The sequence below is a fragment of the Urocampus carinirostris genome, chromosome 1, assembly GCF_059441175.1.
Source record: "Urocampus carinirostris isolate Australia breed hairy pipefish chromosome 1, RoL_Ucar_1.0, whole genome shotgun sequence".
NCBI lineage: Eukaryota > Metazoa > Chordata > Actinopteri > Syngnathiformes > Syngnathidae > Urocampus > Urocampus carinirostris.
Window position 1 is genome coordinate 14,994,465 of NC_142349.1, and position 24,706 is coordinate 15,019,170.

General features: G+C 40.8%; 1 protein-coding gene across 1 annotated transcript in view; it reads left to right on the forward strand.

Moving 5' to 3' along the window:
* abca3b (ATP binding cassette subfamily A member 3b) overlaps positions 1–24,706 on the forward strand; it is a 60,098-nt gene that overhangs the window by 17,457 nt on the left and 17,935 nt on the right. The window contains exons 6-22 of the mRNA XM_088327986.1: positions 3,405–3,664; positions 3,731–3,847; positions 3,969–4,089; positions 7,348–7,521; positions 8,265–8,446; positions 9,346–9,492; positions 9,563–9,692; positions 10,738–10,892; positions 10,991–11,146; positions 11,224–11,434; positions 14,987–15,137; positions 15,206–15,304; positions 18,787–18,985; positions 19,056–19,362; positions 21,638–21,911; positions 23,861–24,065; positions 24,155–24,374. Of these exons, the coding sequence (XP_088184112.1) occupies positions 3,405–3,664; positions 3,731–3,847; positions 3,969–4,089; positions 7,348–7,521; positions 8,265–8,446; positions 9,346–9,492; positions 9,563–9,692; positions 10,738–10,892; positions 10,991–11,146; positions 11,224–11,434; positions 14,987–15,137; positions 15,206–15,304; positions 18,787–18,985; positions 19,056–19,362; positions 21,638–21,911; positions 23,861–24,065; positions 24,155–24,374 (3,108 nt within the window). The remainder of the gene's footprint in view (positions 1–3,404; positions 3,665–3,730; positions 3,848–3,968; positions 4,090–7,347; positions 7,522–8,264; positions 8,447–9,345; positions 9,493–9,562; positions 9,693–10,737; positions 10,893–10,990; positions 11,147–11,223; positions 11,435–14,986; positions 15,138–15,205; positions 15,305–18,786; positions 18,986–19,055; positions 19,363–21,637; positions 21,912–23,860; positions 24,066–24,154; positions 24,375–24,706) is intronic.

Here is a 24,706-nt window from a genome sequence, read left to right on the forward strand (position 1 = left end):
GCTGAAAATGTTCATGTATGAAGTCAACATGTAAAGGGAAACTTTTTTCCACCAAAAGTTCTCTTTTGAGTATCAAGCACAATGGTCATAGTCACCCTTTAATACAGTGGTGTCAAACCTGCAGCTTGCGGGCTGGATCAGGCTCGCCAAGGGTTTTAATCTGTCGCACGAGACAACTCTGGGACGAACACAAAAAATAAGCAAAAATACATGAAGTATGATAAAAACGTTAATTTTTATAAATAAATACTTAGGTCGAGTTATTTGCATTTATTTTATATAGCACAAGCTTCACTTAGACAGAACTTACATACTGTATTTATTAGTATGATAGGCACATTTTTTTTACCCTAAAAAGAACTCAGATTTTGGTTGCATATTATACACAAGGTTTTTTGATTTATTTACCGTACGGTATATCACCATGTTCGTGCAATGATTGATCAGTCAAAAATATCCACCATCACAAAACACTGGATGCAACAGGAATCGTACTCGTGTCACTCCGGTAAGAACACAGAATCCTAACCACTGGACCAAAAGGGATAAGAATTTAGTGTGAAAATGCATTACACTTTATCTCATTATCACAGAATTTTAGTCATGGTACCAGAATCAAATGTTAGACAATGGATAAAACAGAAAGCCGTCCTGAAAAATATAAATAAACACATAAGAGCACGACGAGGGAAACAACATTTCGGTGTACCTGATTACGAATCGATCAATTAATGATTTTAAACATGGCCGCACGTATTCAACAATGTTTGTCACCTAAAATGCTTAGTTTGAGCTGAAAAGAAGTAATATAATATTGTGCACATTTTTAATGAAAAAATAGGGTTGCTCGTTATACCCGAATAAATACTGTAATAACTGCCATTTTGCTCCTATGGGTATCCAAAAATAAAATACATTTTGTGAAATGCTAGGCAAAAAAAAGAAAAAATTGTGTCTCTGTAATGTATTCTTCCATATGTCTCTCTTTTAGCAATCATTTTCAGTTGAACTACACAATACAGCAACATCCGGTGGTCAAATGATACACAATGTCCTTTTAAAGATCCAAACTCCTACTTTTCTTCCGATTTCCCTCCCTGTAGGCACAATAGGCTTCATTTCCTGTCACAGACACACAATGTTGGTTTTGATTAAGACTATATCAGAAAGTCAATTATATTTCATTCTTCTGTGATTAAAGCCTATTCTTCATATTTTCCAATTTTAAATCAAAGTGCATCTGAAGTTGCATTTATATTTGACATCTTCATCCACCAAATATCTCTGTAGACTCTTGACACAAGAGGCCATGTTTCCATAGAAACTGTCTTCCGGAGCGTAAGCCATGACCCCCTACTTATTGAGTCTTGGTGCTTCCTCTGCAGTGTGACTCTTACAACATTTTAGGTGCTATTCTTACGTTCGAATTTGAGGCATTCAAGTAAATGTGATGTAATTAACGATATGAAATATGATCACTACGGTGTGTACCACATGTGCAAAAGCTATGTGAGAAATCTTGTATGTGCACATTTTCTATTTTCATGATATTTTCAAAAGCTTGTTTTATTCACTGTTGTCATAGTTCCCTCAAAGTAATAACAACAAGAGATTGCTGTTCTCATCCAAAAAAAGATCTCAATGTCATATAAAACGAACATTACGAAAGTAACTACGATTCCATGAGTCCTGTCAGACGGCTAGAGTCACTAAATTTTACTTTCGCACATGCGCAGTTTAGAGAAATGCTTAACAAAAAAACTCCATCACACCCAGGACCGTCTATAAATTTTAGTCCCATCACAGATACTTGACCTTCAGACTCTTCTCGCATGAACATGAGAATTCCAAGTGAAACAATACTCTGGCGGTCATACGGGACTCAAAGAACAGTAGTTACATTTGTAATTTTTCGTTCTGTTTTGTCACTGCCAACCGCCAGAGGCAGGGCTACAAGCACCGAATGACAAACACCAGCGTTGTCATGAGGAACCCCAGAGACACACATCAGTTAGAAGCCTTGGCTGAACAAAAGACGAGGCCTAGCGGTATGAGGGGGGCCACATCAATGCAGCAGAACGTGCTAGGCCACGCCCAAGAGGCGTCAGCGCAGATATCCTCCAGGGACAACCCCCAACGCAGCCGAGGACGTGTCAATGGCTTGGTTGGGATGGCAGTGCACCCATGAAGGCAGGGGGCAGCCACAGGTGGCAGACACAGCCCCCGGCTGGGCGAGACAGTTTGTAAAGGGCAAGCAGGCAGGGGGGGGGGGATTTCCAGACCTGCACGGCAGGGTCGACCCACCTAGCACAGCGAGCTACCTGGCAGGAAAAAAAAGAGCCAGGTGCCAACGCAAGGCTAACAGCAAACCAAATACAAGGCACGCAGCCAAAACAGGCAAATGGCCAAGACCTCACTGAAAGCCACGGACAGGAGGTGGGGCTAACCTTCACAGGCATGCGTCTACTGCAAAATCTGCAGCAGGACGACAAATCAGTAAGCCGAGGAAAGCGGGCGCCAATGTCACCCTCTCAGAAAACGTGGCAGCACACACAGCACAGGGAAGCGTCCGATGCCAAAAAGCTTAACAGAACGATGGCACAGTAAGGGAAGGAGGCGCCAACGCCGCCTGCATGGCAAACGCGCAAGCGAATACAGTACAAGGATGCGTCGAATCCAAAAGGCCAAACAGGACGATAACGCACTAAGCCGAGGGAGAGGGGCGGGAACGTACAAATGTACCTCAAGGTGGAAGACAGAACACAGAGGGAAAGCAAGGAAAACGCCACCGGCAAGACGCGCACAACCGGAGGTGCAGAATGTACGCAAGGAACCCTTTGCGCCCAAATGCCATCCGCCCGGAGGTACCAGGAAGGACCACCAACCCTAGCCTGAACGACCATTAGAAGGCAGCTACCTGGCCCACCAAGCAAGCCAATCAGGAAACCCCGAAAACAGCGGCGGCCGGGGCAACAACACGAGGCCAGCCAGTAATAAACACATGGTTTTCATCATAAAGTCTCTCAACAGTTAACATAGATTGTTGGATGAGCTTCCATAAACAGGATTCCATTGAGACCTACAGCCAAAACGATGTCTTTTGGTGTAACACTGTGATTGGAAACTTGCTGAAACTGCACTATATATTTTAGCCCGAACCAAAAGTCTGCAGTGTTGTTTCGGCTTTACATATATTACAATTGTTGTGTTGCAGAGAGAAGATTGCTATCGACCTAATTTTATCTTTTAGCCAGATGTACTCATGAAAAGAGCTATGGCTCGCGAGCCATAGGTTCCTGACCCCTGATATATATGTCAGTTTTTCCCAAAAAGTTCTCCACCCAATGGTTCCCTGCATTCCAAAGAAATCTGGCTCTATTAAATAACTGCTCTTTTCCTTAAAGGTTATTTTCGTGAAGGATTCCTGGCTGTCCAGCACGCCGTGGACCACGCTATCATGCGCTCTTACAATAGAACGGCAGCTGACTTGCTTCTGGGACAGACCAGGGTGGTCCTGTCACGCTTTCCATACCCTCCCTTCATATTTGACGTCTTCATCCTGGCCATTCAGAACCAATTGCCCTTGCTACTGGTCCTCAGCTTCACCTACACGTCCCTCAACATAGTTCGTGCTGTTGTGCAGGAGAAGGAAAAGAAGCTGAAGGTGGGTATAATGCTGATGTTTATTTCGTTCCAATGATTTTTATCTGTGCTTTTCAATGACTTCCAGGAGTACATGAGGATGATGGGACTCAGCAACTGGCTCCACTGGACTGCTTGGTTCCTGATGTTTTTCTTGTTCCTGTCCATCTCTGTCTTGTTTGTAACTCTACTCCTCTGCATCCAAGTGAGTATGGATCTTGTGGCCCCCTTGATGCATTGAAAACTATGATAATATCTCAAAAACGTCAAGTGCTCTAAAGGCACAGTACATAATCACAATATCTGTATGTGTTTTATTGTTGTAGGTTAGCCCAAATGGAGCAGTCTTGAGTTACAGTGATCCCACACTGGTCTTTGTTTTTCTCTTGACTTTCACTGTGGCTACCATCAACTTCTGCTTCATGATCAGTGCCTTCTTTTCGCGAGGTTTGTTTATATTTATGTCTTACTGATCAAAAGGGATTCTTTATTTTTTTCCATTCCAATTTGTAGATGCAGTACTTTACTAATCACCATCTTTCAAAAAAAAAAAGACGTTGCTTCTTAATTGACTCTGTATGGTCTGAAAGCTTCCTTTCTCCATGTGAATTACATAATACAGTAATCATCGGTCATCTCAGTTAATGATCTCAGTTAATGGAGACTAGAGCCCCCTGACAAAAAGTGTAAATCCGCGAAATAGTGTTGCACCTTCAGTAAAGCCAAGAGTCAAACCTACCTTGAAATTACGTCCTTACCGAATGAGATCATAGAACTAACAAAAGAACAACTATAGGTCTATAAATAAAAACACATAACTGCAGTTAGATAATTGGTCTTTATTGCCATTGTGCAAAAGTACAAAAAAATTTGAGGGCTTCACCTTTCAGGTTAAGAAAGCAATTTAGAGAGCTGCTGGCTAGCCTCACGCTAGCATTTTTGACTTGAGACAGGTCTCAGCAATGGTTAAAGTACAACCGTCCCAAATGTAGCTGTTTCACATGAGTTGTAGCTCCAGACAATAAGTTCATAGGTAATGGATCTGGCATTAGTGAGATACAGGTTTCGCAGGGTTTGCTTGTGAGCAATGTTCCCTCTAAGCTGCGCACGTGTGCAATTGCGCACTGCCCAGACGTGTCAGTGCACATGAAAAGCCATCCTGCACATTAAAATCAGGGCTCAAAATTCTGAAATTATTCACTAGAAAATTGGGCTTGAATTTACGTGCATTGCAGGCAAAAACAATGCAGCTTCCCTCTGCGTTGTTTTAAGCACCGTCTTTTGAAGTCAACGTCAGCACGAGATTCAGAAAAATAAAACAAGCGTACGTGAGAGCTCAAGTTTTTGCAAGAGAGAGCCGGGGGGAGTAAGTTGGGGTTGGGCAAGAAGAAGTTTGCTTTTTAAAAAAATATATTATTTTTTTTTTTATTACAAAAACATCTACATGTAGAGGGACAAATTTGGTTTACAATACACATAGCTACGTGACATTTCTTACCTACGTGCCTACGTCAATGTTGCTGTGAAGGTTTTTGTCATTTTTGGAGAAGCGGCTCTTTCGGCTCTGCTCACTAAATAAAAATACAGGAAAAGGTCAAAAATAAAACAAAAAGGAGAGAAAAAAAACAAAACAGGAAAAAAACAGGGAGTAAAGGAAAAAACAGCACCCGCTGGTGATGAATATTCTTTGCGCTCACCTCACTTTTCTCAAAGTCCGATTAAATTGATTTTCGATGTAACGAGCTGCTAAAAGCTAGAGGTCGCCGTGCTCGGCAGTTTGATTTTGTGGACACATTGACTCGTGTGCCTGCCATACTGTTTGACTGACGGCATACACTTGCCTTTCACAGTCGAGCACACTGGCAGTCACACCCACCCAACACACACACACACAGACACAACTTGCACCTCTTGATAGCATTTGCTGAGTGCTGTCCCCTCAGAACACAATGCAAGATATATGAATATCAATGTCAATAAGGACAATTTGATTCAAAATCTGCAAAGCAGTGAACACGCGATTACCGAAGGTAGCAGGGGACTAATGTATTACCAAAAATACATTGGTATCAAACAAAGTAGCAGATGTTATTAGAACACACAACCAGTTAAACTGAATAAATTCACCCACTGTGTCTCTGGTGTACTAATAGAAAATCTCGGACGTAGGTCTTGGCTTCTCCGATCTCAATTGGTGATACGGTATTCAACACATTTGTCTCGTCTAAAGTTATACTTATTCTCAAGAGGCTTACCTGGAATTCTTCAGAAGTGAAACTGGTTTTAATGTGTTGACTGTACCGTGAGGCCTTGAATTACTCACTATCATCTGTAATCTATTAGTTATTTCTTGTCAAGTGTTGAGTCTCTTAGAATTTGAAAATCTGCCAACTGTTCAAAATCTTACAGTTTCATCCCTGGTTAAAGAACGCCTGGAGGCTTTCTGCACATTTGGTTAACAAATTATAATAATGATTTTCCACAATACATTGAGAAAACAAATAACAAATTGACAATCCCAACAAGCCTAAGACAATTGAAGGAATGTTAGGTTTTAGCGTTTCTACTACTGTAATTTATGACTTTTGACAATATTTCACATTTTATTTGAAGCTAAATATATATTAAAATATTGATTATCTGTAAAAATGTGAATTTCCCTTCGGGGATGAACAAAGTATCTATCTATCTATCTATCTATCTATCTATCTATCTATCTATCTATCTATCTATCTATCTATCTATCTATCTATCTATCTATCTATCTAAAAGCCCTAAAAATACCATTCTGAACATGTAGTTGGATCCTATAATGCTGGTAATGAAAAGGCTTTACTCTAAATGACTAAAGTTCACTCAACTGCACAATACTGGCAATAATTAAAATATAACTACCCATACTGGTGCTTAATCTGATGAAATATTCTAGTTCTGATTTTCTTAGGAGGGTTTATTTTAAGTGATTTTAGGATTATGAGTGTGGTTTTAGAGTTTTAGGATTTTATTTGCAGGCTTATGAAAGCTTCTTCCTCAAAGCCTCTTACAAAAGCTTGTTTCAAAGTTGAACTACATTCCAACATCTACTATAACCGCCAATGTATATCATGTGGTGGCATTAATTGCAGCTATTCATACAAGCGTCGCCATAACAGAAGATAAAAAAAGCACACATTTTCCTCAGAAATTACTCTTGAATGTTGCGTCAAATCATGTAAACATCAGGGAGCAGGTCAAAAAATAAAATTGTTTACATTTCCCCTAATTAGACATAGAGGCAATAGTCTCCTCTTCCTGGTTTTGTCTGCTGGTAGTCTTTGTGTTTGCAGCTGCACAGCTTCGTGTCCTCACGCACTTTGCAAGCACGCTCCAAATGTCACATCTGCAGGAGCTCCTTTCGAGGGTTCCTATTTGTCGCAAATGGAAGCACTCACTATTTTGTTTTGCTCTACCATTAACTGTCCTGCATTCAGTCTTCTTCCATTTCCATAATTTTCATTTCATGGTCGTCTGTTGCGAAGCCCTACTCCAAACTTTTTGCTGCACAAAGCACAAAAGAGAATTTTGTTCTGTTATCTTTCATTCTATTCTGTAGCTTGGTTCAGAGCATTTTTTTCTATTACCATGACAACAATTGAAAAATATGTCTTTCATGGGCTCCAGAAGATATTTAGCATACTTTCTTGCATTCATTTTTTCTTTTTTCAGCCAATGTGGCAGCTGCAGCGGGCGGCTTCACATACTTTTTGAGCTATCTGCCTTATTTGTTCCTTTCACCTCGCTACGACCTACTCAGCCATGCCCAAAAGGTATCGGCCTGCCTTATATCCAACGTGGCCATGGCAATGGGAGCGCAGCTTCTGGGGATGTTTGAAGGCAAAGGTGGGTGTACCGCACCACTGTTTTGGGTAATTTTGAAAAAAAATGAGCTTGGACATTATAGCTAAAGTCAAAAAAAAAGAAATTATGATTATTATTCAGGCATGAAAATCCCCCATGATTAAAAGAAATTTGCCATTTTGAAGTAAAAAAGGGTGACTTTTGTGAATTGTATAGATCCGAGGAGAAAATGTCTGAGTTGGATTGGGAGTTATGGTGAGATTTCCCAGAGTGAAGTGGTGTGTTTGAATTAAATTAAGTGCAGTCCGCGCAGGCAGGAGTACTGTATTTATTTGTGTGCAATACGCGTTCCTTTTTGTCTCATAATCACAAAGTTTTTATTCCCTGTACCAGACACGAATGTTAGAAAATTGAAAAAACAGAAAGTGATCCTGAAACATATAAATAAATGCAAAAAATCACATCGAGGGAATCATGCTATCAATGCTTAGTTTGAGCTGGGAAAAAGTCGAATAAAATGTTATACCAATATTTATTGAAAAAAGGGTTACGTGTTCCACAAATAAATACAATATTTCCTTCACACCCTTCTCACCTTTTTAAGCCCTGACTCATTTTCATGCCTGATTACTATTGTTATTATAATAAACATAATTATCACTCATTTGTTTTATTCTGTAATAGTTACATCATATTTGTGTAATTCCATTATTATTCAGAGAATAATGATCACACTGAACACTGGTTTTAATTGACCTTTAATGTTTGTTCTCTTTACACCTCAGGCACGGGCATTCAGTGGTCTAATTTGTTTGATGCTGTAACTGTGGACGACGATTTCTCCCTGGCCCAAGTAATGGGCCTACTATTGTTTGATGCCATACTATATGGCCTGGTGGCCTGGTATGTCGAGGCAGTTTTCCCTGGAGAGTACGGAGTACCGCTGCCCTCATACTTCTTCATACTGGTATGATCAGGTTTTTTTTACATGTCTGATTGAAACAATCCATTCTGCTCTGCTGTATTTTTTTGGGCAAGGAGAAAAAAGGGAGGAAAGCAGCACTAATGCAGGCCTGAACGCAGGCTAAGTCAGAAAATTTCACCTGAGCTTTAGGAGAAAGTTCAAACCAACCTCACACATAGTTAATCCAACAAAGCTTTGTAATTATGACTCATAAATGTGTATCAGACAGAAAAATGAAGGTTTTCAAACTATAATTTATGCTTATATCTTATTGTGTTGTCTTGAATCCTCTTGTCATTTTAGTAAGTTGGTTGTGATACGTAAGATTGGGAATAGTGCGTCTAGAACTATAGTTAACTTTGTTGTTCTTGTTGCTATTGTTATATCACAACTGTTATTCTTAATATTATTACTATTGTTGTTATTATCATTGGTGTATTTAATAGGGAAGATAAAGAGGTAGGGAATATAAATATCTGCCTCTTACTACCCCTTTTCGAACATATCATGTAACATTATTTTGTTGTTGAGTTATTTTTTTTGTTCTGTTTTTATTTTAAAGTTCGAAATAAAGTTTTCATTCATTCATTCATTTATTCATAAGTATAGATAAAGTTGACATATAGATTGGTCCATAAATCCTGCTCCTTTGAAAGCTAAACCCATTGTAAAATGTTCTTATATTTGAACTGTACTGGAAAAAAACTCTGAGAAATATAGATTTTTTTTTCCACCCACTTCTAGTTATCATATTTGATTAAAGTCTGAACATGATGCAATTCAAATTGAGACACCCATTCCCACGGTATAGAGTGATTGCAATCAAAATGGAAATAGAAAGCTAATAATGGCGGTTTTCATTTGCCACCCCTTGAATGCAATCTCATCTTTTTCATACGCAGCCCTCTTATTGGTGCAGCAGCCCTCGCCTGGCTCTGCTGAACGAAAAGGAAGAAGAGGAAGACGCTGAAAAGGCTTTGAAAGGAGAATTTATTGAAGAAGAGCCAAATGGTGTTGTCTCTGGGATTAAGATAAAGCACCTTGCCAAAGCAAGTACAGGGCACGTCTGTATTGATTTTTTTTTTTAATAGTTGTATTAAATCTTGGTTTTTGTGGCAGGAGTTCAGAGTGGGAAACAAAACACGCAAGGTGGTTCGGGATCTCACGCTGAACATGTTCGAAGGACAGATCACGGTGCTGTTAGGACACAATGGTGCCGGCAAAACCACCACATTGTCCATGTTGACAGGTGACTGCTTGCACACAGTTTCCGCCAGCTGTTATTAACCCATGAGCCCACAGATATTTGGACAATAAATTAAAGACCATCCATTTAACCGTAACGTAAATACTGATGACTATATGCTCCTATGCCTGTGGTGGAACAAAGCAAAAGTGAGACTTTGAATGGTGTCTTAGGTGCACTTGAGGTCAGGGAACAAACAGGTTTTCAATCATCTGTGTTTTTCCCATCTGGCAATTCCACCAAGATTCAATCACTTTCGAATTGTATTGTTTGCATTGTATTGTCTGGCCCAAAAATATTATAAAGCAGAGCATTCAATAAGATCAGCGATTAATGAAGGTTGAGCTCAATAAAATCCATTATCCTAAAGCTCAAATGCAAATATGTAGTGGGTGTCTGCATTCTTACTGTAATGCTTTTACATTAGAAAGAGCCATAGTTTATTTATATTGAATGAATAAATACCACTTTTTTTACAATTATTTTTTTTTCTTGAAAAAGTAAAATATGTCAAGTTGTTAAAGTTGGTTGTTTTTTCGTAGATTTTCAGTGAGTTGAGCACACCACCAATTGTAAAAAGGTGGTTCTATCTAAGCAATCAGAATGATGTCAACATCACTTCAGAATGTTTTTCTTCATCCTGAATGCACCCATTGAATCCACAAAAGGTCGATCTGACCGAATCCTTACACCTTTTTATTTTCTAGTACCTCGGTTATTATGTTCACTGCTAAACTTGAAACATACTCTTTTTTAATAATGGCTGTTCCTTTTTTAAAGTTTTTGAGTTGTTCAGTTGTTTTTCTCCATTTTATTATTTTCACAGTTAAAACTACTTCTGATGGTATGATTGCCAAGTGAAATTTTCCTTTCACCAGCTTTCAGTAATATATGCTACTATTAAACCACATTTTAGGCACTTTTCATTTTTTGTTTTAAGAAAACAGGTAAAATAATTCAGTCCCCTTAGTTTTTAGGAGTGCTGCATTTACAAAAGAAGGTCCCATTTGGAAAGGGAAAAAACAGGCAGCTTTTGATGTTTTTACAGGTCTGTTCCCCCCAAGCAGCGGGAGAGCTTATATCAACGGATACGACATCTGTCAGGATATGACTCTGGTCCGACGCAGCCTTGGTCTCTGTCCCCAACATGACGTTTTGTTTGATAATCTGACTGTGAGGGAGCATCTTCTTTTCTACGCGCAGGTTCTCACACTCATACTCATATACACTTTGACAATGGCTGCAAACTTTTCAAGAATCCAAAGTCTGAACAGATAAAATGAACGAGCTATGTGATTCAGTTGAAAGGCTTCGCCAAAGAGAAGATACCAGATGAGGTGGACAGAATAATTTGCATCCTCCAACTCGAAGAAAAGCGCAATGCTCGCTCCGAGACGCTGTCAGGCGGCATGAAGAGAAAGCTCTCCATTGGCATTGCGCTCATTGGGGACTCCAAGGTTAGGAATCAGTAATTACTTCAACTCATGTATTTCATTTCATCCATCCTTTAACTTTCAATACCTATTGGATGAAGGTGGTGATGTTGGACGAGCCTACCTCAGGCATGGATCCGTCGGCCCGGCGTGCCACATGGGATCTTTTGCAGGGTGAAAAGAGCAGCCGCACTATCCTGCTCACCACGCACTTCATGGACGAGGCCGACCTACTCGGTGACCGCATTGCCATCATGGCAGGCGGAGAGCTGCAGTGCTGCGGGTCGCCGCTTTTCCTCAAAAACAAATACGGTAAGTAATGTGGGAGGTACAACTTGTGATGTATCCATTGTTGTTACCCTTGATGGGAGTTAGCAGTATTTAAGGGAAGGGTTTAAATCTGATCTTTCCAATTACCGGTTTGAAAATTTAGTGTGGTGTTTTGAAGCTTCGATTGCAACAATTATTGTCTTCCACCGGTAATAAATGATCTTGTCTTTTCTTCCACACAGTGCAAATTAAAAACGGTCTGCAAAACAGTCTGCACAACTTGTTCCTTTGTCAAGTAAAGAGCGTGTTAGTGGCCTGTTTAAAAACAATTGTCTCCAATTAAATTGTTTACTTCCCTGCACTTGCTTTGCGCTAGCACATTGATGTAGGGAAGGGCCCGGTACAGAGAGCTATTCAGATCGAATGAGACAGTTTGCAGTCTCAATGTACTTCGAAAAAGGGAAATTGTTAGTCACTGCTTTTTTGTTGTCTGTTGTTTTTTTCATCCAATAACCCAAAGCAGCAAATTGAGGTCTATTAAATAATATTAATAGTAATCCAGCCATCCAACATCTTTTGCTTATTCGGGGTCAGGTCGCGGGGGCGAAAACCTCAGCTGTAAAGCCCAGACGTCCCTATCCACAGCTACTTCACCCTACTCATCCGACAGTATCCCAGGCCAGCCGAGAGACATAGACTCTCCAGTTTTTCCTGGGTCATCCCCGGGGCATCCTGCCGGTGGGGCATGCCAGGAACAGCTCCTGAGGGAGGCGTCCAGGAGGCATCTTTATCAGATGTCCGAGCCTCCTCAGCTGGCTCCTTTCAACGAGGAGGAGCAGCGACTCTACACCGAGTCCTTCCCGGATGACCGGGCTTCTCATCCTTTCTCGGATGGAAAGCCACCCTGCATAGGAGATTCATTTCAGCCGCTTGTATAGATCTTGTTCTTTTGGTCATGACCCATAGTTCATGACCATAGGTGAGGGTAGGAACATAGTTCGTCCAGTAAATCCAGAGTTTGCCTTCCGGCTCAGCTCCTTCTTCACCAATACAGGGTCCGCATGACGGTGCAGATGCTGCACCATTCTGTAGATCTCCTGTTCTAACCTACCCTCACTTCTGAACAAGACCCAAAGATACTTGAACTCCTCCACTTGGGGCGGAATCTCATCCCCAACCCGGATAGAGTGTACCACCATGTTCAGGCTGAGAACCATGGTGTCTATTTTGGAGGTGCTGATCTTCATTCCAGCTGCTTCACACACTGCTGCAAATCACTTCAGTGAAAGCTGAAGGTCACAGCTTGTGGAAGCCAACAGCACCACATCATCCGCAAAAAGCAAAGATGCAATGCTCAGGTCCCCAAACGGTACCCCTTCAACGCCAAGCCTGTGCCTAGAAATGCTCTCCATAAAAGTTATGAACAGAATCGGTGACGAAGGGCAGCCGTGGTTGAATCCAACTCCTACTGAAAACGAATCTGACTTACTGCAGCAATGCGTACCAAACTATGGCACAGCACGGATAAGACTGTATGGTACCCTATACTTCCGAAGCACCAAACACAGGACTCCCCAAAGAACACCGTGGAATCCTATCTCCAAATCAACAAAACACATGTAGACTAGATGAGCAAACCTCCATGCACCCTCCAGGTCTCTGCAGATTGTGTATAGCCGGTCCACTGTTACATGGACCTGGCGAAGACCACACTTCTCCCCTTGAATCCGAAATTTGACTTTCTGTTGAACCCTTCTCTCCAGTGCCCCCCAAAAAAACCTTGCCAGGGAGGCTGAGAAGTGTAATTCCCCTGTAGTTTGAACCCACTCTCCGTTCCCCCTTCTCAAGAAGGCGAGTAAACATGACACGCCCACAACATCCAGAGCCTTAATGAAGTTTGGGCGGATCTCATCCACCCCTGGGGCCTTGCCGCCGAGAAGCTTTTTAACCACCTCAGTGACTTCAACCCCAGAGATATGAAAACCCGCCTCAGAGTCCACAGATTCTGCTTTTCACAGGAGGATGTGTTTGTGGGATTGAGGAGGTCTTTGAGGTATTCTGCCCACTGCTTCGAGGCCAGCAGCCATCTCCACTATACACAGTGTTGGTGGCACACCGCTTTCCCTACACAAGACCCCGCATGGAGGATCAGAATTTCTTCGAAGCAGTTTAGAAGTCGCCTTCCATAGCCTCGCCAAACTCCTCCCATGCCCGAATTTTTGCCTCTGCAACTGCTGAAAACTTTCTTTTGGCCAGAAGATACCTGCCAGCTGCTACCAGAGTTCCAAAGGCATAATAATAGTCATTATAGAAAAATAATTGAAATGGCTGTGCACCATAAGTGCATCACCCGAATTGAGATGCGTAGCAATTTTTGGGTGGCATTTTTGCTATTCATCAGGGTCATTGGCACATGAAAATGGAAAACCCAAAGAGTATGACTAAATCCAGATAGAAACCAAAAACCTGAAATGGGTGTACAAACAGCTCCAAATATATACTTGTCTACGAGGGATAACAATTGTTGGTCTGGAGAGGGGATGGGCACCATCAGGCTGTACTTGCCCAAGACACACCACAAGTAATGCTGCCCCTAAGACCCTAGTGGTTAAGGGACCCCACACCCCTGTTACCAATGAAAATCACTGACATTGTACACACATTTTCCCTTAATATACCATTATTACTGTTTTTTTGGGAGGTCTTCATTGACTTGAAAAGTGCTATATAAATGCACACCCTTTACCATTACACATTTGTTTGGAAAACATTAACCTCAAGATGAAACAAAGGAGAAAACGAAGAAAACTGGTTTTCCATGAGGTCACACTTTTTTATTATTCAGATGAGTTGCAAAATAAATAGAAATCAAAAGAATGCGAAGGTTAGAGATAGGGATTTTCGTTTTAAAAAAATCCACCAAACTTTGCTGTTGTCAAAGAATGTAAATTTCTAAGAAACCCCAATCTCCATCCATCCATCCATCCATTATCTGCACCGCTTATCTTCATTAGGGTTGCGGGGGTGCTGGAGCCCATCGCAACTGTCTCCATGCAATGGGAAGGGGACACCCTGAACTGGTTGCCAGACAGTCGCAGGGCAGCAACCCCAATCTCATTAAATCCCAAACGAGAACATCCTCGCTTTGTTCGAGGGTGATAATAATACAAAAAACGATCTGATTTTTAGTTTTTTATTTTGGGCTTCATTTTTTATGGTTTTCTTTCATTTTGGAAATCAAATTATAAAAACTTAATATAGATGAATATCAATAAAATTTAACATAAATTATTATAATAATGTACATAATATTGATAGGTCTAATTTTATAATGAATGTGTCCTCAGTGTTCACTGCTAATATAAGTTGTTAAGAAATCTGAATACCGGGATATAGACCCAGAGAAATGTGTGCTCACAATTATCATACTGTCAGAATTTAAAACCGGGTAATGCCTAATAGTCTACCTATCTCGCATGTTGTTTCCCCCAGTTACCTCCAAAAACATCTTTGTGAGGGGCACTTTGAAAATTACAACTGAAGAGTAATGTTGTTATTAATATTAATGAAATTAAGTATTGCTGTTATCCTAAGGTGCCGGCTATCACATGGTGATAGTCAAAGATGCCCTTTGCAACGTGTCTGAGATCACCCGCCTCGTACATCTGTATGTTCCCAATGCCACGTTGGAGAGCAGTGCAGGGGCCGAGCTGTCTTACATACTCCCGAAAGAAAGCACCAACAGGTGGCCTGCAGATCATGGCCTTATAAAACTTAACATTATTCTGAAGCATTTATCTTTTTTCTTCCTAGGTTTGAGCTGCTATTTGCTGAGCTGGAGATGAACAGAGAGGAATTAGGCATAGCTAGCTACGGAGCATCTGTCACTACAATGGAAGAAGTGTTTCTCAGGTTAGGATTAATGCCGATACAAATAATGTTTCAAATTTCATGGGGCAAATTATGTCTAATAAGATCAAGGAACCAAATCATTTTGATTTGTAAAACAGTATGTCCATCTTTGACAGTGGGCACATTTACTGTTGAAGTAAGACTATTGCTGGTATTATGGTTATGTGTGTGTGTGTGTGTGTGTGTGTGTGTGTGTGTGTGTGTGTGTGTGTGTGTGTGTGTGTGTGTGTGTGTGTGTGTGTGTGTGTGTGTGTGTGTGTGTGTGTGTGTGTGTGTGTGTGTGTGTGTGTGTGTGTGTGTGTGTGTGTGTGTGTGTGCGTGTGCGTGCATGCGTGCGCGCATGTCTGTGTGTTAGGGTGCGTATTTAGGGAAAGGTGTGTGCATGCGTGCGTAAAACACCCTGTGGTATGCAAGAGAAAATAAAAAGTTACTTGCATCCCTTACCTAGAGAAAATGGTGCAATTATAATTTTGATAGTCTATGCAACAACAATGTAACCTTTCTTGGGGGGTTGGAATAAAAACTAATTAAAAAAAAATTAAAAGCATGTATGCATCGTTCTTATAAATGGGGATGTCTTAAGCCTAAATTATTATTTAAGACTATGCGCTACAATAACAGCCGAATCATTGACACACACTGCTCACTCGATATGGAGTTTCTAGCAGTATCATGCAGACACTTCTATCTTCTATCTACCGGGAGAGCTAACTGTGGTCATTGTGCTTGCTGTTTACGTTCCACCGCTAACGTTTCACCGGATGCTAACGTTACACCGGATGCTAACGTTAGCATAGCGCTAAATCTCCTGCCCGCTGCTATCAATTAACAGCAGCTTGCACACCCCAACGGAGCTTTTATCGTCGCCGGCGACTTTAACCGGGCATGTTTATGGACTGTACTTCCCAAATCCATTCAATACGTGGACTGAGCAATTCGGGAAAAAACACTGGACTGTGTGTACTGTAAGATCAAACATCCAGTTGGATCCCCCATGTCAAGTCAAGTCAAGTCAAGTCAAATTTATTTATATAGCCCTTAATCACAAAAATGTCTCAAAGGACTGCACAGGATTACAGTTACAAAATTACACAATTACCTGATCTTAAACTAGCAAACCAGCATGCGGGCAAGGAAAAACTCAAAAACCTCAGTGTGAGGAGAAAAGAGAAACCTTGAGAAAGGACCTCACATGTGGTAATCCCCCTTCCAGGATTGAACAGGGTGAATTACAATTAGCATTACTGTACACAGAATAGTAAACACTAGGTAAGATGTTGAAAATGTCCGGAAAGAGCATGACATCAACGACGACGCCAGCTGGTAAATGCAGGGGTTGACATGCTGCAGGTCAGACCCCGGTCCGCTGACCCATCCCAAATCATCCTTCTCCTTCGTATCAGCCAGGCAGGCCTCAGAAAAAGACAGGACAAAACAGAATACGAGGTGGGCATCAATCATATGCTTTGGAATAGAAGTGTGTCTTAAGCCTCAATTTAAAAACTTCCGTTGAGGTTGCAGATCTTATCTCCAGAGGCAGGGCATTCCACAACACCGGGGCCCGGATGGAGAACGCTCTCGAGCCCGCAGACTTCTGGGCTCTCGGAATCACAAGTAGACCGGCATTTTCCGAGCGCAGACTCCGTGCAGGAACATAGGGGGAAATCAAATCAGAGAGATAAGAGGGTGCAAGCCCATGCAAACATTTATATGTTAATAAGAGAACCTTAAAGTCACATCTTAAGTGGACTGGGAGCCAGTGCAAGTTGGCCAATACAGGTGTAATATGCTCAAACTTTTTAGTCTTAGTCAAAAGTCTAGCTGCCGCATTCTGAACCAGCTGCAAACTTTTAATGCTAGACATCGGGAGACCAGAAAGCAATACATTACAGTAATAAAGCCGAGAAGTAATAAACGCATGAATTAAAATCTCTGCATCTGATTGGGACAGCATTGAACGAATCTTCGCAATATTACGGAGGTGGTAGAAAGCTATCCTAGTAATATTTTTCACATGTAACTGAAACGACAGATTAGGATCAAATATAACACCTAGATTTTTGACCGAGTCACTATGGGTGATATTACATTTGTCTAGGTTCAGGGTAATGTTTGAAAACAAATGACGACAGTGAGCTGGACCAATAATCAACATTTCAGTTTTTTCTGGGTTAAGGCGTAAAAAATTATTTGACATCCATCTTTGAATCTCAGTAAGGCAATCCTCCAGATTTCTAAAACTTAAATGTCCATTTTTTTCCAGTGGCACATACAGTTGAGTGTCATCTGCATAGCAATGGAAACTAATATTATACTTGCGGATAATGTCACCAAGCGGGATCATATAAATACTAAAAAGAAGGGGGCCAAGTACAGAGCCTTGAGGAACACCACAAGGAATGTTTGTCCCTCATTCCCCTCATCACCCCCCCCCTCCGGAGGAAGCAAAGCCTATTTACAACAAAGACAGTTAAAACATTTTCTTTGTTCCTTTATCTCTTTGTTTCCTTATCCTCACTGTAAAATGTGGAACTGGAGTCGTCCAATTTCGTTGTCACAATATATCCCATGTTGTAACAATGACAAAGGCATATTCTATTCTATTCTATTCTATTATTATTATTGAAATATTATTAAAAATCATTGTTATTTTTAAGAATTCTGTTTTATGGAGTGTCATTCAATACTTGTACAAAACAAGGTTGTATTAGTAGACTTTTGAAGACACTCTGGCATAAAATAACAACAATTTCTGAATCTGATACTGGCCACACCTTAGTTGTAAAAGTGAAGGGCAAAAATTTAGCTATTCTAAAGTAAGATACCACGTGTCAGTTGTCTGCTCTGTGAGTTTTGCTTCACACTGCTTAATTCAGTATCTGAGTGTATCTATGAAAACAATTCACAGTGGTTGGCGAGCATTGCACGCTGTTTTCAACTTACATCACATAACAATATAATTGGTCCTGCTGCCTTCTGGCCTTATCATCCACAGTCAATCTGGGAAGCCTTCAGTACCTATCCATGCCTGAGTATTGAAACATGTGACCCTCTATTGTTACCAGGGAAATTGTATATATAAACTCTTGAAAGCCAGCCATTTGTGATCCAAAATCACCCACTGTCGCAGATGCGTGTTTTATATATATTTCCCAGTTGCCTAGCAATGGTTGGAACAAAATATGTCTGCTTGGCCCTCCAACTGTCAAATCAACTAAGTTCCCCCTTTCTATTGTGTTATCACTCCATCACATATGTTTTATTAATCTATTTCTTGCAGTGTCTTTTGATGATTGTGCTTTTCTATGCATGTATTGATATTGGTGGAATACAGATGAAACAAGAGGTTATTTGACCAAAATGCTGTGTCATCAAGTGTAAAAAGATCCCATCATAATCTGTTATTAGCTTAATTTTCCAAAGTCTACCAAGAATAACGCTACTGCCCCAAAAAATTGACAGCTTCTGATTTGTGTGTTTAGAGTGGGAAAGTTGGTGGATTCCAGTCTAGATATCCAGGCAATCCAGCTGCCTGCCCTCCAGTACCAACACGAAAGGCGTTCACATGACTGGACCACAGATGATGCAAGCAGCATCAGCGGCATGACCGACGTCACCGATTTTACAGACAGTGGGACTCTCATCTCCGAGGACTGCGCCAACATCAAACTAAATACAGGGGTGAGACGCAGTAAAGTAAGGTACTTTGCTTTGAAAGTTTTTGACAAAAACATTTTGTCCCCTTCATCAGGTGAGACTTTACATGCAACAGTTTTATGCCATGTTTCTGAAGAGGGCACTCTACAGCTGGAGAAACTGGAAGGTGATGGTGGCCCAGTTTCTAATCCCCTTGGTGTTCACCATTTTGGCGTTAGTGGTGGCACGTACCCTTCCCAACCATAAAAACGCCCCTCAACTGGGCCTCGAGCTGCGTCGTTATGGTCCCACCCGGGTTCCCCTCGCTTTGCAAGCAGGGGCGGGTGACTTGGCCTCCAATCTAGCCAAAATTTACGCTTCGCAGATTGCCGCGGAAAACGGCCAACTTGTCAACATCACAGGTAAGCGTTGCCAAACGACATGCGTTTAGCTGAACTGAATTGGGGGCGTTCTGAGTACAACAGTTGCAATTTGATTTCAATATACTTACGTTTTTAAGGCCCTTTCGCCATTAATTTTTTTCTCAACCATGAATAATGAATTATTCTTTGTTGCAATCACCAATATAACATTCATTGTAAAGAATCAAAATGGCCCGGCATTGCTGCGCCGATAGAATAGTAGATTCGGCTGCTTGGAGTGGCTGGTGGTTCTGGAACTGCAGTACCGAACTAGGCCACCTGAGGGCTCTGGTGGATACCACACAAAAGCAGATGATTATCGAGTTGATATTTATTGGGGATGCTTTGACACCAAACATAGCTAAAACATTCACAAAGGCCTAAAATACAGTTGTATACATTTTCACGAAAATTGGTTCAATCGTTTGAGCCTTTAAGTCAAGTACAAACTTACTCCCAACACACATACACACAAATCAGGATTTATAAAATAGTTTCGATTGGATATGCAGTAATCCCTCGGTTATCGCGGTTAATGGGGACCAAAACCACCCGCGAAAAGTGAAAATCTGCAAAGTAGCGACGCCCCTTCAAAATTTTTTTTTTTTAAATGTATTTATTTATTTTTTTATTTTATTTTATTATCATTATTTTTTAGACCTGAGAAGGTCTGAACCTGCGAACGTGGAACCACAAAGTCACGACGCCCCTTCAAAAATGTTTTGGGAAAATAATAATAATATATATTTTTTAATTATTTTATTTTATTGTTATTATTTTTTAGACCCGCGAAGCTCTTAACCCGCGGACGTGGAACCGCGAAGTAGCGAGGTCCCACTGTACATGCTTGGTCTCATGCAATAGGCTTAAGCTAATATGAAGAGAAATTAACAGCTAAAATAAAAGCCTTTCATTCTGTCAAAATAATTGATCTGTTTACATAATTGCAGCCTTTTAAGCATTATCTAGTAACTTTTGAAAAAAATATGGCAAAAATAAAGCATATGCCAGTGTAAAACAAGAATGAAAACAAATCAATGGGTACATTACCCTCAGTTTTGCACAAAAACCACGTTGCACAGAAGCAAACCGGTAATGGGAAAGACGGAATTTTTAAAAAATGACTTTGCAAAAGTGTAATGGAAACCCTTTTTTTTTTTTGCTTTCTAAGCCGTGATGTGATCAAATCTTGGGAAGTCATGATGACGAAATCCCGACAAGCAGTCGTATTTCTATAAATACTTGATTGAACATCAATTAAATATTCACATCTATAAAATAAATGAATCCATATGCATAAAGACTATGTCTCTAGGCTACTATGTCTAGGCTGGCCTTGGAAGGCCTCGGGATCTTGTGGGATGAAGTGGCTGGGGATAGGCTTTCCTGCTGAGGCTGCTGCCCCCGCGACCCGTTGGAAAGATGGATGGATATGCATATAAAACTAGACATCTTTTTTGATTCACTACCTTGGGTGCACGGTGCTGACTTATTTAAGGAGTACGCACTTTGCATATTAGTCATCAAATGATATTTTCGTCTTCTGTTAAAAGTTCTCAAAGCAGGGGAAAAAACACAAGCAAGGTTGATTTGAGATATACTGCAGACAATTTCCAAAACAAGAGGAGTCTCACGAATAGATACAAACAAAAGTTCTGGTGTTGTTCCTGGCCGCCGTCTTCTTGGTCATTTTCATCTTCGTAGCCAGTTTTTACATTTTTATGTTCCTCCTCTACCAGCCGGTAAACCTCATGCCATTATTAGTTCTTGTCAGACAAAGAGTGAATCACACAGCAATCATCACACTGGCACGCCAAGATTCTTCTTTATTAGAATTATGTATAAAAATTATACTTTTCAGGCAATGAATTGCAACTGAAAATGCTGTATAAAACATTAAATTTAAAATAAGAAAATAAAATCCTCTTCTTTTTACCCAAGGAACAACCTTGAATGCCAAATACTCAGAGACGCATACAAAATATAAAATTCTGCTTTTACCCTGGCTCGCCCTCTCAAATCAAGTTAGTTGGTCGGGCTCAGGCTGGGCTTTGATACCCGCGGCCCAAGCTGGATTTTCTAGTTCTAAACCTACCTCTAAAAAAGAACAAGTGGTTTTATTATGCAACTTGTTACAATGGTGTGTCTGGACTGCATTCATGCTTTGAAATTATCTACTCAAATATATACTATTAATAAAATGATAATAACATTCACCATCTAAAATTATTTGTGTTTTCCAACACTATTAATGATAATTTGACCCTCCTTTTAGACTTTACAGATTACATACTGAACCAGGCAGAGGAAGAGGGAGGTAGCTTCAACGAGCGCTGTGTGGTCGGAGCTGCCTTCAGCGGCAGCAGCAAACACTATGCTGAGGCTACAGCTTATTTCAACAATGAAGGTTACCACACGCCCGCCACGGCGCTAATGATGGTGGACAACGCTCTCTTCAGACTCCTCGCTGGGCCCAACGCTTCCATCCACGCAGCAAACTATCCGATGCCGCGAAACCTGTCCGAAGCAGCCCAGGGCCAGCTCACAGAGTATGTACATACACTGCAGGCATCCATATCACAAAAGAGTTTCAAGTAGATTTAAGATCTTAAATCCAGGCCCAATCCGATCCCAATTCTGGCCTAAAATGTCAGTCATTATGTTCAGGTTGGTGGTCAAGGCTTCTATCGCTGCCACTTAGATTGTGAATAGTTTTAGCCACATGAGGCTGGTCCATAAAAAAACAAAGGTCGCCAATAACACGTACTGTACTAAATTTTTGCAGTGTCAATTCGAAAAACTCCTTAGAGACTATTATCCACTCATTGTTTTTCTTTGTTTCTCTGCCTCTCTGTTTTTCTCTCAAAGTGCAGCACTACATTATAAAGTACGTACTGCTTCTATGATTTATGGTCCAACTTTCAACCTATTAAATTGACGGACGGCCTTAAAAGTTTCCAGTAATCTCCTTAAAAAGATTTTTCAATGATAGAAAATTGTCAGTTATTGTAACCTCTGCAGACATAGGTAATTAAAAAATGTTAATATTTATACCAGGCATTCCAAATATACCGCCCGCAGCCATATCTGGCCCTTTCAAACATTCGACCTGCTGTAATTTCCTTAGTATGTCAAAAAAAGTCTCGAGCTCATCTCTATCAAAAGTTATGATTTGTTTTCCCGCCGCTGAAGAGCATTGATGGTTTAAAAGACCTGACGTCCAATGTGTTTTTAATTTAACTGAAATATTGTGCAGTATTTCCTCAGCTTCAGTGGGCCCAGCCTAGTAGTTTGATCTGATGTAATTGCCCGTTCTCTGCTAAAACTCTTATTAGTTTGTATTTTTTTATTTATTTCCAAGCTGTATGTTAATTGAGGCAAGCATATTTTCATTCATATCACCAGATTTTTAATGTTTGTGATGATTGTGGTAAATCGGTTCAGACGTAAAGCTGCCTATACTCAACCGATAACATAAACAAATTAACGCATTCAATGCCAAACACGAAAATCATTTTTCTGCCATTGTTTGTAAATAAATGTGTTGTGATTAGAGAATATCCCTTTTCATTAGTGATAATAATTTGAAGGACTACAAATGTAGGATGAATGATATAGCATAGTACTGAAAAACAAAGCTAAATATTTAATGTTTGACATTTTTTTACTGATCGGGCCCACCTAACAACAGAATGTCTGAATCTGGCTTCCGAGCCCAACTGTGTTTGACATGCCTGGCTTATACAGTCTGGTTTAACTTGGATTTTGTTATAAAGGACTGACCTTAATTTGTTATCATTAATCACCTCCCCTCCTCCCATGTGCTCACAGATAAAATGTGAAATCTTGGGTTTGCTTCGGGCTCCGTCGTGCAAACCAAGTTAATTGTTCAGGCTTTAACAACCGCAGGCCTGATTCGGGTAACCTATTGGTTTCAACGATCACTGAATCAATCCCTGACTTCTTAGTTAAGTCACATCTCTAGCACTATAAAAACAGCAATAATAGAGCTTTGCAGTAATTAGGCAATGTCAACGGGTGAGCCAAGGGCGACATTTATGACTCTTGATGAACCAGAAAGCTTAAACAGTGCCTGCAACATCACATCAAAAAGAAGAAATACACACAGCAAGATAGAAATATAGATATAAAGGCTTATTGGCATTTTTAAGTGACATAACTTTTTGTTACTATGCAAACTCTCATCAGCTGAATGAATGAATGAGGAAATCAAACCTCAAATTTAAATGAGAAAAAATCTTACTTTGGTCATTTGCTGAGTCCTCAAGTTACCTCTCTTTGTGAAAATGTTACCTTTGCTTTGTGAAAGAGGACAATTCAGTGTTTCTCTCATTTTAGGGTTTGGACACCCATGGTTCTTACTGAACCTCTTTTGTGAAATAGACCCCAAGACGTCAGTCGACACATTGTCCAAATTACATCACTGAAATCAATTTCAATCATTTTGAATCTCTTGCTCTTTTTTCTCAATTCCAAGGGGAAGGACTGGCTTCATCATCGCCATCAACCTCATGTATGGGATGGCGTCTTTGTCCAGCACTTTTGCACTGCTGCTCGTTACAGAATCGGCCATTAAGTCCAAGCACGTACAGAAGGTTAGCGGCGTTTACCTGTCCAACTTCTGGTTCTCTGCCCTGCTGTGGGACCTAGTCAACTTCATGCTGCCCTGCCTGCTTATGTTGGTCAGTATTGTGCTGATTCCCTACTCTCACACGAACATGTTTCAACTTTTTATTGCTGGTGTTTTAATGTGGGCCTAACTGTGTGACAGGTCATATTCCGGGCCTTTAACGTGGACGCATTCGTCAAGGACAGCCGGCTGGTGGATGTGCTGCTGATGCTCCTGCTTTACGGCTGGGCAGTTGTGCCGCTCATGTACCTTCTCAGCTTCCTCTTTTCCTCTGCAGCAACTGCTTACACCCGCCTCACCATCTTTAACATGATCTCAGGCACCGCCACATTCCTGACCGTCACCATTATGACCATCCCAGGTGAGAGGACTTTATAGATCAAACAAGCAGAATGACATTGCTGGCCGTGGTTTGTTGAAATCGGTCAGTGTTCATGAGCTGCAGTACCCAATTGGTCACCAGAGGACTGTACAGACCCCAACTAACGCAGACTTGACCAAAGCAGCTGTTTATTGATTTTGTTGGTATTTATTGGGGTGCCTTGACACAAAACCTAGCTAAAGACACTCGCAGAGGCCTAAAGCACAACTGTGTAAATTTTCACAAACATCTTTTCAGAGCCAATAAGTCACATATAGCACAGACACACACCCATACACACTTGTACAAATCTGGATTCATAAAATAGTTTA